The sequence below is a fragment of the Toxorhynchites rutilus genome, chromosome 1, assembly GCF_029784135.1.
Source record: "Toxorhynchites rutilus septentrionalis strain SRP chromosome 1, ASM2978413v1, whole genome shotgun sequence".
Classification (NCBI taxonomy): Eukaryota; Metazoa; Arthropoda; class Insecta; order Diptera; family Culicidae; genus Toxorhynchites; species Toxorhynchites rutilus.
This window is the reverse complement of record NC_073744.1, coordinates 43,480,850-43,497,945: the sequence shown is the minus strand read 5'-3', so window position 1 is coordinate 43,497,945 and position 17,096 is coordinate 43,480,850. Positions and strand designations below refer to the sequence as shown.

The following is a 17,096-nucleotide window of genomic DNA, read 5'->3' as shown; positions in this document are numbered from 1 at the left end:
TTACTTGTACGCTTTTCCATCGACGCTCAATTTGTCCTGATCTACCTCAAGTGGATGTAATTTGATATTCTGGTTCGCGTAGCTGTGTTCAACCAGCGACATATAGGCTCGACGAAATACAACTTAGTCAGCATACTTAGAGTCTGACTAAAAATATGTGCTTTATTCTACGTAATTACATCTGCTGTTTGAGTGAAAGTGTAATGTGATTGAAAGGGAAATTTCGCGTTTTAATAGAAAAGTCTATCTTGTCTATCTATACAAGATAACGAGTTCCTTGGGTCACACATACGCGCAGGTATGAACCATGTCTTCCATGGCCGAGTGGTTAGCGGCATCCGAGTACAAATCTTCTCGCTCAGACCTGGACGTTTTTCCGAATGTTTCTATACGAGTTGATAGTCCAATGATTTATTCGATCATTGAGGTGAAATTGATCAAACATACTAATGAAAACAAACTGAAACTTTCGAATGTATTATTCAATTGAATCTAAAACTTTTTTATATGAAACATTTAATGATCAGCAGTAGATTCATTTCGTTAGTGGTTCTCTTCGAATCGCTTGATTAATTTGCATAGAAATTTATCTTTTTCTGAACCGCATTTTCATTCCCATTATTGAGCATGGTAAACAAACGCGTTTTCAACACATCAAAATGATATAATCAGACGCTAAACATATTAATTCACACTCAGCTGATTCTTTACGAGTTGAAATGATAATCAGACAGTTACAATTAATATTAAAACAATTGAGTAAAATCAATTTCGCAAAAAAGCAACTTAAAATGCAACTTTTTTTCTTAACCAGGCAACAAATGTTGCAGCTGAACCGAATTGGACGCGACAAGTTTTATTTGAAATCCCATTTTGTTTTCTTTTGAGAGTCCTTTAAAGTTTTATCGGAATCGGTCCACGGGCTTCGTAGATATGGCAGGAAGTTCAGGGATAAATTCCAGAACCCAAAACAAGACAAAACTCGTCTTAATAATTTTTCCAAACTAGCTTATTTGTGATGAAGTCAAGCCTGTATAACTTCATTAACGTAACCATAACACACAAATGAACGTAACAAAACATACAAATAAACTTTGTTCTACAATTTGTCAACGAGAGATGAACGTAGATTCCTATATACTCATTTTTTCAAAAATTAGTATATAGGAATCTACGAAAATCGACATGCATTATGTGACGTGACAACATGCTCTGTGCGAAAAAACAGTCTCCACAACAGTGTTGTCAGGTCACACAATCAATAAGTTGTATTAAAAAAGAATTTCACCGAATTGTAGTAATATGTATACTATTTTTTATGTTTTTTATTATTCTGAATACTCCCCACTTTCCTCTGAGACCAACTCTTTCCCTTCCAAAAAACCATCCTATAGGGGAAGCTGGTGGTCTTAAATCTGTAAACACGTAAACTGTAAATCTCGACGTGTCATACAATTTTAAGATTTTTTTTTTCGATTTCCTTTACTCCCCCTTTTGGGTGATTTTTAGATTTTCAAAAAACTCAAACTTTGATCACTTTGCGCCACTCTCCCTTAAGTCCGATTGAGCTTATATTTTGCATAGTGTTTTGTGTGTTGGGGGTTTCGAGGTGGTGAACATTTTGTATAGGGTAACTTCTTGAAATATTAGGTTCGATTGTTTCCCATACATTTATTGGCACCCTAGTTTGTTTATTTTTTTTGACGTGACAAAAACTTCTGGATACAGTTGATACTCCTCTATTTGTGCACCGATCTTAACCAAATTTGATGGGTTGTTGACCCTCAAACCCAAGTAGAAAAATGTTTGAACTTAGGATCATCTAAAAATCTTAAAAAATGCTCATTTTTGTTACGTGGCAACGCTCCAAAATACCTGTTCTTCAAATGCTTATTTCTTATCAATTACAAAATAAAACCTAGGTTTATCCACGGCTCTTCAAACAAGTATTTATTATCCATTCAATGGTATATAGATATTGAAGTTTGGTTAAGCAAGTGCAGAGATATCTCAAAAAACATAAAACTAGGGAAAATCTAAAATAATTGAAATATAATTATATAGTTTTTCAAACATGTCTCTCTCAAAAGTTGGTACATAATAATCAAATTCGTTTCAATGAAGATGGGTTATCGCTTCCAGAAAAGTTTACTAATGGTGATGATGGCAGGGGAAGACGGTCACCCAGGGTAAGATGGCCACTCTCTGGATTATTGAAACAATCAACTATTGGACAATTATAATACATTGGTTGAGTGTATTGCATTACCCTCAATTATATATACCCATTTTGACGTTGTATAGGTGTAACGTTATGGTAAAACAACAAAAATAAACTTTTCAGATGACGACGGGCACAGATTTATAAATTTTCTCGCTAGAAATTTAGTGTTTTAGTGGTGAATAAGTACACAGCACCATTTTTATACCTTTTTTGATTCATCATATAACATTATGAAATAAAAAGTAAACCTTCTGAAAATCAAGGTGATTGTGGAAAACATCCTAAAGATCGATGCTGACACAATGTAAAGATCCTAAAGATCGATGCTGACACAATGAAAAGCTTCAATTTTGTATACATTGTGTGCGCCCCATTTTTTTATACTACGCCTCATTCTTATCTACCGCTTATTTTATTTTATTTTATTTTACTTATTTCTTTGAATCATCTGACTCGCATTGGGTCTAAATGATTATTTAAAAATAAACACAACTACATCTCATACGTTGGTCATACGAAATAAAAGCGATACAAAGTAAGTCATCTATGAATGAGTCGTCTATAAAAAGTGTCCGAGGAGATATTGAAGTCAAATAAGTCGAAAACTTCGTTGAAACGGACTGACATGAAACGAACAGGATAATGCAACGCATAGTTTACACTCCTTCGAGGTCCTTCGAGGTACAGGAAGTTTCTGACACGAAGAGTACGTTCAGGCGCATAAATATTTATTTGTGTCAACAGTGCAGGGCAGTCGATTCCTCCGGTCAAAAGTTTGGTGACAAACATAGCTTGAGCATTGAAACGCCATTTTTCCAGCGTCTCCAGTCCCAAAAGTTGACAACGCGCCTCGTATGGTGGCATGTTTAGTGGATCCCGCCACGGAAGGTTCCGGAGAGCATGTTGTATGAATTTCCGCTGAACAGACTTAATCCTTAAAATCCAATTCGCTTGAAATGGGCACCATACAACTGCACTAAACTCCAGTATAGATCGAACTAGCGAGCAGTAGAGAGATCGGAGACAGTGTGGATCACGGAATTCCCTTGTAATTTTAAGGATAAATCCTAACTGCCGGTTGGCTTTGGCGATTATAGTCGAAAGCTGAGTGCATTATCAAGTGTTACTCCAGGGTCTCGGATATGGCTTACTCGCGACAGAACTTGGCCAAAAATGGAGTAGCCAAACACAATTGGCTTTAGCTTACGATCGAACGAAACAGTACTGCATTTCGGGATGCTGAGCGACATCATATTTCTTGAGCGCCATTCTTCAAAACAGTCGACCATGTTCTGAAGCCTAAAGCAATCCAGAGCCTTCCTGAAAACCATATAGATTTTCACATCATTGGCGTAAAATAAGCGGCAGCCAACGTGCTCCCGTGGCCGAGTGGTTAGCGTCATAACTAACATGCCGGGTGTTTGGGTTCGATTCCCGTTCTGGTCGGGGGAATTTTTCGTCAAAGAAATTTCCTCCGACTCCGATCACGCGTATTCTAGAGCTTGCCACGCATGCAGAATGCATTCAAGGCGTGTTATTTGGCATAGAAATCTCAACTCAGTACTAATAAAAAATGACGCAAGTAATACTACGCTGAGACGGCGAAGTTCCTCTAGGAACGTTAGTGCCATTGAAGAAGAAGAAGAAGCGGCAGCCAGGTGGAAGTAGTAAGGACATTGATAAACAATGAGAACAACAGTGGGCCTAGGTTGCTTCCTTGAGGCACACCCGAAAGATTGGAGAAATTCTCAGATTGCGCAGATCCAATTTTAACAAACATCCACCAACTGTTAGATATGAGTTCAACCATATCGTGAATCTCGTGGAAATACCTAGTTTGTTCAGCCTTGCTATCGGGTTTTTGTGATCGACATGGTCGAAAGCAGCCTTAAGGTCTGTGTACACTGCGTCCACCTGAGTGTCTTGTTCCATACTGTGCAGACAGAAAGAAACAAAATCGACCAAATTGGTAACGACTGACCTTTTTGGGGAGAATCCATGCTGATCTTGTGATAGATAGTTCTTGCATTTCCTGTTATAAGACCAGTGAATGTGCTGAAGTCTTTCTTCTTAAGACTCAGCGATTGTTGAGTAATTTTAATACGTGATAAATTTTTTTTGACTGGGTAAGTTAGTAATTATCACGCTTGTTTTTTTGACGTGGGACTACGTCTAACCGGAGTATATGGGGGGTAAAATGAAAACCTAAACACAGAACATGCAGGAAAAAATGAAAGATTCCGAATGCTTATAACTCGAACATTTCTTACTGGATCGGAAAGATGTTTGCATCAATTGATAGGGAATATTTCTACGCTTCTATCGCAATTAATAAAATGTTAATTTTCATTAGATAAACAATTGAGTAACTGTAAAATGTTAAGCGTTATCTAAAGGCCCTAACTGCCTCATTTTGATTGGCCCGATCTACGGCTTCCCTAACACAGCCATCAAAACCAAACAGCCTTGGGGAAATCGACATTGCCAATACATGAAAGTATGGGGATTTTTGTTCTCACCGAAATGTGTTCCCTAACACAGACTTCAAAACCAAGCAGCGTTGGAGAGATCGGCACTACAAATACATAAAAGTCGGGGGTATTTTTGTTCCGACTGAAATGTGTTTCCCTAACACAGACTTCAAAACCAAGATGTCTGGGGAAATCGGCTCTGCAAATAAATACAAACTGCGAGTTCTTTTGTACTCGCTTGCCTTTGTGCAAACTAGAATATGTTTCCTTTACACGGTCTTCCGGGGGTACTTCTGCACTCGCATGGTTTTTGCATTCCGAAAAGTGTTTTTCTAGCACGGATTCCAATAGCGAGTACGAACACCACGCTTTGGCTCGGTTATTCAAGATTGCATTGAAGGATATTGTGTGGGACGTGAATGTGATCCTCCTATTACATCCAATGTATTTCACTTGCAATGCGTTGCGTTGTCCCTTTTATACATACCGTGCCTATACGATGCAGCCCTGCCGCCCATAAGGCTTGCTCCAACCCTGCATCGCCCGACCTAATTACGCAGCACGAGATCTCGTCTCCCTCGGCATTCTGGCAGCGGTAAAGGCAAGACGTGTGCTCTGCGGATAAGGATAAAACATCTCCGAAATGGCTGGGCTTTTGGTGGCCAAAATCACACAGATATGCCTTCATATCTTCTGCTCGCTGAATTCCTACGCATACCATTTGATGATTAGGCAAGATGTTGATAACCAATTGCTGCGATGACGCCTATGGATTAAACAATATGCGTTCGACGTACATGCCAAAATCGGAACAGACTGCCTGAAGTTCATCAAATCAAGCAAATTCGCGGTTCGAGAAATACGTACACTTGAGAGATGCAAACTTCAGAAGGAAACGTATAATAAAATAATCGTTTGATAATTCTTTCGTTCACATATTTTGTCCTAGACATCATACTAAACGTAAAAGGACTGTCATTAAATTTACTTGTAACGAAGAACATAATCTATTACAATGCATGAATTGACCTTATATGGAATTATACAATATTTTTACTCACAAAGCAAATATATTGAATTCAATTGAATTCGGGAATTCTTTCATTCAATCAAAAATTTAATCAATACAAACAAATGATTGCGCTAAGGTAGTCCCACGTCAACCTTGCGGGTATATCATAGATATAACTCACCCATGTTTTTTTTGACTGTGTAAGTCACTTCCCGGTCTTCCCATTTCTTGCGGGCTTTTAGTGCTGCTTGAATGCCTGAGAAGATGCAAATGTTAGCATGTCTATACTTTCTTTTAAGGCAGACATTTATACATTCTATTATTGCAGCTGCTTCTGCCTGGAAAACTATCCGCCAGTTCCCCATAGCTATATAATTTCTTATTCTGGGATCATACTCTCCATCACCTGTCCTGTTAGCCTTCAGCTGAACATGTTGACCCAAAGGTAACAGGTGACGGATAGCCTCCAATGCCTTTGAGGGTGTGCTTCGCATTGCTCCTGTTACAGCAACGCATGCCAGTCGTTGGAGTTTGTTTAGCTTTTTTGTAGCTGCAGTCTCCTTTGTCTTTGGCCACCATACTAGTGAAGCATAGGTTATCCTATACCTTTCGCTTTCGCGGATGGTCGAGGTTCCACTGTATCTGGAATTTATTTCGGGGGTCAAGGTCTTTTTTTTATTTGAAAAAATAAAACTCAGGGATTCAGTTATTAGGATTGTTATTCTATTATGTTATATCGTCTCTAATGATGGAACAATCTCAAATTAGTGTGCACCATTACAATGTCATGATCATTGCACGCATCGATTACTCCAGCATCGTTGGTAGAACCAGATGGACTGGCAATAAATGACACCCCACTTTGTGTTGCTCTGTCGATGTTATCCCTGAAGGGGAAGAAAGCGTCCGATCCGAGACATACACCGTTCAGTTGCTTGGCCCAGATTTGCTTGTCAACACTGGTCAGAAATTCCGGAACCTCATCGTACATAGCCTCGAATTGAGCCAGAGGCATATCCTTACCGACAGTGCCGTTGACATAATTGTCGATTGCATTGGAAATTTCCGCACGTTTCACTCCCTTCTTGAACTGCATAGATGTTACTCGTGGATGCTGGCGTAGCCACCTGAGGAAAACAAGAATCATTAATATCCCCAGCCGCGTTAGAGCTTGAGCAAGTTTACCAATTATCAGCCTTATCACCAGCAAGACGAGTGCAGTGAATACGGGACTGCTGTCCGGCTCCAATGCCAACCACTTGGCCGTCTTTTGCATAACAAACTGAGTTGCTCTGAGTGTACTTCAGTGCAATCGTGGCAACTATTAGGTCTCTGAGAGCAGATTCAGGAAGAGTCTTGTTTTTAGTAACGATGTTTGTAAACAGTTCCTTATTGATATCTGCATCGTTGCGGCGTTGCTCCATTTGCAATCCGAACAGAGTCTTTCTTTCGATGGGACTCGGCTCATACGTTGGATCAATTTGCAGTACACAATAAGCCCCGTTTTTCTTTTTCTTCAACAACTCCAAAGCATCATTCGTGTATCCCGGCGCAATTATGCCGTCAGATACTTCTCGAGAAATTATCTTTGCCGTAATCAAATCGCAGGTATCAGACAATGCTACGAAATCACCGAACGAAGACATACGGTCGGCACCGCGAGCTCGAGCATAGGCCGTTGCTAGTGGAGTTAGAGATTCGAATAGGTCATCAACCATGCAGAGTTTAGCCTGATCCAACGTTAACGGTACCCCGACAGCAGCTCCAGCTGGCGAAACATGTTTGAAGCTTGTGGCAGCTGGTAGACCGAGAGCCTTTCTCAGATCGCGTACCAATTGCCAGCCGTTTAAAGCGTCACACAGATTAATAAAACCTGGAGAAGCGTTAATAACTTTCAATGGAAGCTTTTCTAGGGTGGTGAAAATTTGGGCCGGTTTCTGATGCGGGTTCATTCCATAACGGAGATTAAGTTGCGATACCCCCGTTGAATATTGCTTCCGGAAATAGTCCGAAATCAGATTATCATACTCTGCCGTGTGCGTGAAGGCCTTCAAGGCCAGCATCTGCCGGGTTGACGGGGCGGTATCTCCGTATTGCTTGATTTCATCCAGTACTTTGCCATAATCTTTCGGATCGCACAAGACAGTGACTCGTTTGTGATTTTTAGCAGCAGCTCGAAGCAACGTAACACCCCCAATATCGATATTCTCAACAGCATCGGCAATCGTTACGTCCGGTTTCGAGATTGTTAAACCAAAAGGATATAAATTGCATACAACGACTTGCACCAGTTCATAATCCTGACGCTTAATATCACTCATGTCGGAATCGGTTTCGCGGGCCAAGATACCAGCGTGAACAGCGGGATGCAATGTTTTTACACGTCCACCCAACATTTCCGGAGCTCCCGTGATATCTGACACATCGCGCACCGGAAGACCCTGATCACGAATCGCCTTCGCTGTTCCTCCACTTGCTACCAATTTTAGCCCGAGCTGATTAAGTCCCGCTGCAAGCTCTAGCAAATTAGATTTATCCGATACGCTTAGAAGAGCTGAAATTAAAGGTCAAAGTTTAACATGAACTATCCTATAAAATTGTTCTCCAACTCATACCGATATTTCCGTTGTCCATAATTTTGTCTTTATGGGTATACTGGGCGTAATGAGAGATTGATGATCCGCTTTCTCGTATTGCTCGAAACCAACTGCGGTAGTACTTAAGGGAGAACTGCAAGCTGTAACAAAAATAAGAGATTCAATATATAATCGAACTGGTACGAATCGTACGTTGGAGATAATACACTATCGCTGTGCGTTACATTGAAAAAAGAATTGCCATTCCGGTAATAACACTGTAACAAAACCGTCACAGAACATAAGTTCAATTTGCACTGATAACAGAGGTCACGAATCGAATGGAACATACGGAAAACTTTGTTTTGTAGTTATTTGTATAACGTTGAGAACAAGGTTATCATTGTTCTCAGTGTGCGTATTTTACTTTACTCAAAGCGTCAGGATATTGAGAACATTTGAATTAAAATAACAGAGACGATTAATTAGCAAAGAATTTTAGTAACTGACACAGTTACGCCTTTCCGCTAATGCTTGTACTTAGTTTGAATGAATAGCACTAACGTTCTTGGAGAACTTAACCTTTTCGAACGTTGCGTTGTATTACTTGAGTCATTGATTTAGTTTTGCTTGAAATATATCATTTATATTTCAGTGCAAAAATTAACCGGGCAAATGTATGCCGGTTTGGTTTGTTTGCGAAAGGCCGCCGCTTCCGACGGCGGGTCGGCGGCCGACTCGGATTGCGTCACCTCGGCGGCTTAGGGCCGCCTCTGTTCCTTATCCTCGATTGACGGGGGATTACGTCCCCATTACGTTGCTCTCAGAATAGATTTCATTTGAAAAAAATGAAAATTGCGTAGCGTTCATACTTAAATACCCCAAATCATAAAATCGCATTTTCGTAACAATAAAAAATGATAAAACACTACAAACAACAAGGCAGCAACAATACAAAAGATATCTGAGTGCCAGTCTGTACAATAAAATTGCTATCTATTGTATTTCGGCTCCGGTGACGCTAATACGAAAGTACCATTAACATAATATTGGTTCTTAGCATTATAACTCCTCGGATTCGACATCGAATTATTCCACATACTCAGCATTCATTCATACCGTTGAGGTATATCACTCCACTAGCTTTATGATATTGATCGTGATATTGATAAATCATGTTGCTAAAATTACCAACATTGCAGATTCCCTTCACAAATTCTATTAATTGAAAAAACACGAACCTGATGTTCTTATCATATTCCTGAGTCAAGAGTTATCATATAACAAATCAAGAACATCTTCTCCAGAAATTTCTAAAATTTCTCCCAAACCTTTTTGATTTTATCCGATAACTACTAAAACTACCGTCGGAGATGTTTTGACTATTATCGGAAATGTAAATACTAACGGTACTAGACGTAATCACCAAGCTTAAGAAACGAGGAACTTCCAAATATCGAAACCAGTACTATGCTACAAACTTTGGCTCCATTTGCTTGATTAATTTTCGAGTTATGCAGAAATTATTCTCCCCCCTTAGAGAGGTGGAAGGGATTTCGAACCATCATAAGAAACTTCCCTGGCCCCAAAAACCCCTACATACAATTTTTCACGCCGATCGGTTCAGTAATTTCCAAGTCTATAAGAATCAGTAAGAAAGACAGAAACACAGACAGACATAACTGCATCTTTGGGTGTCCTTATCCTGACGGAATTCATGATCCTCTATTACCGATTGGATTAAATTGATCGATCCCGGTTCATGTGTTTTTTTTTTGAGAACATACAAGTTCAGTCATACGAAAAAATGGAGGCATTCTTCCAAAAAATTGAAGGTAGGTGACGAACCAGCCAAAAAGAGTTGAAAGTCACAAAGTTCACGAAAGTGTCCATGGTTGTCCACGGTGGGTGAGGAGGGGATTTAGATAATATCCACGTGGACACGATACATTTTCAAGCTGTATTCTCAAGAATTATTGAACTTTACGCCCACTCATTATGTGTTTTTCAAAAAAGGGTTGAGCTGCTTGAGTGCATCAAACATCCGTATTTCTCATATGGCTAAATTTCTTCCCTGAAATGTGTATTCTGAAAGTCATCCATATGAACTGAGAGCGATCGATTTATTACCATCGGTAGGAGAGAATTATATATTCCACTAGGATGAAGACACAATCGAAGAATGTTTCTATTGTATAATACACTCGACAAATAAATTAGAGGAATAGAGTGTTAAGTTGAAAATTTTAAGTGATTTTGAAATGCTGTAACTTCGTGAAAAACTAACATACATCATTCCCAATCTTCAACTTCAACATTTCAAAGCTTCAAGTTTTGGAATATATTACGGACATCTTGGTGTGTGTGAATGTAGTGAATAAAAATATAGGAATAAATAAAAACCCATCCTCTTTCTGTTATTTCAAGGTTTTTCGGGACTTTTAGCTAAATAAGACAACAAAAAATCCAATTAACCTTATCAACCAGTTTTCATTGGATTTCAAGAACTTTCCTATAGAACCTTTCAATACAAAGTTATTTTTGTTTGAATAAAAAAGTGCTTCATCGTCTTTGATGATTAATAATTCAATAAATGATGATCGCGCTGCAGTTTTGAAAATTCCAATAAATTGTGTGTAAAGTTAATTCGTTGATTCGATGAAAAAACGAATGAAATTTAAAATAATTTTTTTGCATCGATTTTTAAAAAGTGCCAAAAACAGTTTTGTTGTAGTGTTTAAGAAAGTCGTCTGTGATTTTGCAAAAATTGCAAATATTCCAATGCTAGCACAACATTTGGAGCCTAGTATATCCTCAAAACCCCTGTGAATATAATGATACGTTTAGCCATTCTTTTTAGACAATCAAAGAAAGTTTTGAGTAAATTATAGAAGCACTCCATCGCAAATTGTGCCAGAAGTACAAAATGCTATGCGTACCCTGGAAATAAACAATTATTCACTTCAGTTTTCATGCGTTTGTGTTGAAAATTCAAGCTTCAAATTATGTATATCTTATATTCATGCGTTGATTTGTCACGTAATTCCAAAAATTACATAAAAATTTCGGCTTTAAACTCTGTACCTCTATTTTTTTGTCGAATGTATTCAAAGCACGACTTTATTTTTGTATGTGCGGGTTCAGATTCATTTATTGATGTTTTGCGAAAATGAAGGCAAATAACACATTCTTTGATGCATGGACCATATCTCTGGAGATGTGTTCCTAGCAGCGATGCTCTTTTGACGTAGAACTACGTCTTTCATTAAGGGTACCAAATCAAAAAACAGGTCACGTTTTTATGAAATAAAGTTAACGTTAATAACTATTTTTGTCGCAAACAGATTTTGGCGATTTACATACTAAACGAATAGGAAATTCCGTAAGATTTGTTTAATATGCTATACATTAGATTCCCCTGGTTTGTAGATGGTTAAAATTCCTGAAAACTTTAAGCGTTTCCATTTTCCCATACATTTGTTCTGTCCATTTGTGTGCTTTCCCGAACAGAGCTGTCAATAACGAGCAACTTATCGACGACCAACGGAGGGGAAATCGTAGGATTTAAAGTCTCCGTGAACAAAGGAAAAGGTAGAAGAATGAAGAGGAACACTTGCCAAGAGTATAAACAGTGGATCTCGCTGAGGCAAACTTTCATTCGGCATCGGACTGTTGAGCAATCCAGTTCACTTTGCTTTCGCTGTGCTTCGATCTAAGATTGGACCCCACCAGTGGTAATCCAACTTGGATATCATCGTGTGGTTTTTCTCAGTTCGTTTTTGGCGTTATTCATATCGTGTTTTTCTTTCCGCGTCATAAATTGGACGCTTCGCGTAGTGTGTGATGAGCAAGAAGAAGAGGAAGGCAGGCTCGAGTCCTGCAAAAAACAAACGCATTGCAATAAAATTTCGAGGCAAGCGTCATCTAATGCTGCACGCGATGTTGGTGCAGTGAAAAGCGCTCGCACTGAACCGAGCCTTCGCGAGTGTGACACCGCATCAAACAACAGCGAAGTAGGCGATTTAGGCGCGTCGGTCGAAAATGTAAACGCCGTTACCCAGACAGCAACCAAAATCAAGCTCCCCCCGCTGGTGGGGAAGGCGGTCGCTCTTGACAAAGTCATCAGCGAATTCGCATCGATGGGTGTTACAGCAAAGAACAAGCTGTGTGGCATAATTCAGTCTTTTTCCAAGCTTTTAACATGGTTTGTTTTCCGTCATCATAAGGGCTTCGCTGGTGCCTTTGAGAATGCATCAATGCATTAAACTGACGTTATGGCGAAGCAGGCGTTAAGGTTGAGCCCCAAAAAATATTTGGGGAATACCAAGCATCTTGAATGTCTTACTGGAATGTTATAAGTTATTTGGGTTCGCGTGCCAATCGCAAAACTGCCTTCAACTAGGATTGCATTTGCGCTAATATTGATAATAATGAAGCATTGCTAATGTTTTCGAGGTTGTTATTTACAAAAAGAGTTTATTTTGCTTGTTGAGTCACCAAGAAAGTAAATGCCGTTCTGGAATTTTGTATGTGATTAGATTTCGCTTGCCAGTAGCAAAGCCTCCTCCGCTAAGGGTGACAGCTGCGCTTCCCTCGAGCATGAGAAAGTAATGCAACTTTTTCCGAGGCCAAGTTTTTTTTAATGTAAATGATGCTTAGAAGAGAAAATATTCTACATTAATGAACTAATCTTGATAGGTATGATGAATCTGTTTGAATACATCTATGAGTTTGAAAACTGAAAAAACTCAGCAAACGTGTGTCGGTTTTAAATAAAAATGTACGAGATTAGATCCAAGAGTAATATTTGAATAGCGGCCAAAAAAACTAAAGAGCTTCCCGCGCTCGGTAAACAATAAAAAAAAATGACAACAAACCATTAAATAGCTAACATTTTCACCAATAAAAATATGGAATAAAACATATAAAATTCAATTATTCTCTCTGCAAAAGAAGAGGGATGTCCACGTGGACAAGATGGGGAGGGGTATAAGGAATGTCCACGCTTGTCCACAGAGGGGGATGAGGGTGTCTAAAACCGTGCTTTTTCTGTCCACGTGGTATGTAGACAGCCCCTTACGGGAGCGAGGCCGGTATCCGAAATAGATGACTATAAAACTTGATCTTACCCAAGCAGAGGATCTGAGGAATCGGCTATTCACTGCCGATTCCTCGGATCCTCTTCTAGCTATGCGAACAAATGTTCTTTAAAACGATTGATTGTCCTCATAAATAGACGTAAGCGTTTCCCCAATGGAAACAATATGTTTTAATCCGCAAAATCTCCTAGGTCCTCTTTTTGCCGATAATATCCATCAACTGGGCAGATTATTTCATTGGATATTTGCATGGTTACGCTTGTAGGCGAAAAAACAACAAAATTGCGTTTCCCCAACATCAATGGTATTGGTAATTACGTCTCCTAAGGCGGCTCGCACACCGCAGCAATAAGCAACTAGCAAACTGCAGTACACAATATGCAACAGGAAACATATTTTGTTGTTCTTCGCATACCAGAGCAATAAAAACCCCTGACATTATGCAAACAATCGCCTTAATGTACGAAACTTGTCAAAATATGAGCGATAAGTTGCTATTCAACCGACACGCCGTGTTGCTAGCGACATGTGTTGCTCTGTAAAGGCGACAGCGATATCGTATTGCGTCGGTGTGCGAGATCAACAAAGATTAAATGGAAAAATCCATTGGTGATAATATTGCTTATTGCATGTTGACAGTTGCTAGTTGCTCATTGCTCCGGTGTGCGAGCCGCCTAAGGCGGCTCGCACACCGCAGCAATAAGCAACTAGCAAACTGCAATACGCAATATACAACAGGCAACATATTTTGTTGTTCTTCGCATACCAGAGCAATAAAAACCCCTGACATTATGCAAACAATCGGCTAATGTACGAAACTTGTCAAAATATGGGCGATAAGTTGCTCTTCAACCGACACGCTTTGTTGCTAGCGACATGTGTTGCTCTGTAAAGGCGACAGCAATATCGTATTGCGTCGGTGTGCGAGATCAACAAAAATTAAATGGAATAATCCATTGGCGATAATATTGCGTATTGCATGTTAACAGTTGCTAGTTGCTTATTGCTCCTGTGTGCGAGCCGCCTAAGCAAACATGGGCAGTGCAGTCCATCTACTAAATATGAAATCCCGAAATTGATCAACGCCTTCGAAATCGACCTGAAATTTCAATCACTCTACGAATATGAGTTTGAGTGAATCTTCATACATTCGCTAATCTACAATCATTTTTTCAAGTAACAAAAGCATCTTTCTGGAAAAAAATATTTGCGGAACTTACAACATTAGGCAAAACCACGTGTATTTACTCACCAAAATGTCTTTGCACTAGTCTGGCGAACGGTACTCACAAACTAAACATCGTTTGGCAGCGCTTCAAGCTGCAGCCGGTTATTTTGATTATTCCAATTTGTATACGTTTCACTACTTGTTGACTTGATTTCACTGGAATCCTATACTGATACTGGATATGAATATTGTAAGCCGGTTTCGACCAACACCACCATTCTCCATTAAAATAACAACTCAGCATACGGAAGATTAGTTAGTGAAACGATACGACCCGCTGTCCGATATGAGTGATGTGTTTACGCATACAATTAATGCTTTCGTAGGTATGAGTTTGCGATCGCAGTGAATAGCCGATTCCTCAGATCCTCTGGGTAGGGTAAGATCAAGTTTTATAGTCATCTATTTTGGATACCGGCCTCGCTCACGTAATAAGATTTTGTTTCCTTTATGCTTTTCGAGAGAGCATTTCAACATACCACGCGGACAACTTTAGGGGGGCTAGGGGTTCCGAAAGTATTCATATTTAGATAATGTCCACGTGGACACGTTAAGTTTTTTTTTTAAGTAAAACATTCATATTTATAGTCAAAATTGGAATCTGATGAATGAAAATCTGCTTTGTGTTTAAAAGTTTTTCCCTGCCCACCCTGAGTACCGTAAACCGGGGGCAAATTGATCACTAATTTCAGAAAAATGTGAATATTTCCGAATTTTTTTGTTAGATTTATACCCAATTGTTTTTAAAAATCAGTACTGGTGCTAAGCCCACAAAACATTATGGTAAGTTTTGTTCAAAAAAAAATCTTAAGCGCTAATTTAGAAAATTTTTAGCCGAAAATTTCAAAATGTGGCTTTGAGGGGAAATTGGTCAATCTATGTTTTTCAGGATTTTCTAGTATCGTATGCACAAAAATGTATAGAAAATCAATTACTTCTTCACCTACGGCCCTTTTAATGATAATTCAAGGGTTTGAGGTGACAAAAACCTGATTTAATCCACCTAAAGGTGTCGTCATGCCTTTCCATAACTCGATTTAAACACTGATCTACAGGTTATCCGGAGACCATTCGGGTAATCCTAATGTGGCCAAAAACTCTTGAAATGGTCACCAATGAGCTAGTTTTAACAAACCAAGACGTTCGATATGTCGCATGATGGGATTCGGTTCTTTCTCACTTGTTTGAATAGTAATTACAAGTCTAGGGTATTGATAAGACTAAAATAAAATCGTGGGGCACGTTGGATTTCCATTATCCACAATTAGCGAATTCATTATATTTCCCACGATTTTATTTTAGTCTTACCAATGCCCTAGACTAATGAAGGAGAGGTGTGATAACTGCTAACTGCTATTTGTCTAATTATTTTCTAGCTTTTAGTACATTATTACGTTTAATCACAATTAAACCGTTTAACTTAAAAAATTTTTTTTTACTCATTCTATTTCCATATGGCTTTTTTCTGTATTATAGTGACTTTCAATACTTTTTGGTTGGTTCGTCACTTACCTTCAATTTTTTGGAAGAATGTCGATACGAATATTACCACTACGCCAGATGGCTTCCATTTTTTTCATATGACTGAACTTGTATGTTCTCAAAGAAAAGCACATGAACCGGGATCAAGCAATTTAATCCAATCGGTAAGAGAGGATCATGAATTCCGTCAGGATAAGGACACCCAAAGATGGAGTTATGTCTGTCTGTCTTTTTGTCTTTCTGTCTGATTCTTATAGACTTGGAAATTACTGAACCGATCGGCGTGAAAATTTGTATGTAAGGGTTTTTGGAGCCAGGGAATGTTGAATATGAGAACGATGTAGGGGCAAGAAAACTTGGCATGGCTTGCGTGATTATTAACTTCGTTAATAATTACCCAGTTCCAGTTCTATTAATTAGTGCGCTTATCTGAGGACCAAAAATTATGTTCGTCCAATTCAACTTGGACCGTGGACCGTTAACGTTAATAACTATTTTTGCTGCGAACGGATTTTAACGATTTGCATACCAATCGAATCGGAAATTTGTTTGATATGCTATACATTACAATCCCATAGTCTGTATATGGTTTAAATTGACGAAAATTGAAAGCATACCGATTTCCCCATACATTTGTTCTGTCCATTAGGGTAAAGTGACCAGATGGTCAGAGGTCTAACGCGGGACACAAAAAAACAAAACGTTATGTATATACGTTATGTGAACATAAACCATAGTTTAGCGATTCTAAACTGATCAGTATTATTTTTTTATATAGGGCCCTATTATAGAAATCGAGGCGATGAAAATTTTGCTCGTTAGCTCTATTTTACTATTATAGAAATCGAGCAATTCGATACCACCGAGCGAGTGATAACTATCGATGCAAGTGTCAGAACTTTTCGAGTTGTTTGATTCGTTTGTTGCATATCTTCAGCGAATTATTTTGTTTTGGTTTGCGTCCTTGATATTTTCCTTTGGGAAACATTTCAGAAACGCTTAAA

General features: G+C 38.9%; 1 protein-coding gene across 2 annotated transcripts; it reads right to left on the bottom strand.

The window, feature by feature from the left end:
• Positions 1-6,408: 6,408 nt before the first annotated feature.
• Positions 6,409-14,839, bottom strand: LOC129770220 (bifunctional purine biosynthesis protein ATIC). Of its 2 annotated transcripts, none has more exons than XM_055772927.1 (4): positions 14,635-14,839; positions 8,323-8,444; positions 6,893-8,261; positions 6,409-6,834 (listed from the first exon to the last, which is right to left on the bottom strand). In XM_055772927.1, the coding sequence occupies exons 2-4, from the start codon at positions 8,339-8,341 to the stop codon at positions 6,450-6,452; spliced, it is 1,773 nt and encodes a 590-aa protein (XP_055628902.1). In that variant the 5' UTR covers positions 8,342-8,444; positions 14,635-14,839; the 3' UTR covers positions 6,409-6,449. The 2 variants fall into 2 exon arrangements, with proteins under 2 accessions (XP_055628902.1, XP_055628895.1); XM_055772920.1 differs by having other exon boundaries at positions 14,603-14,643.
• Positions 14,840-17,096: the final 2,257 nt, after the last annotated feature.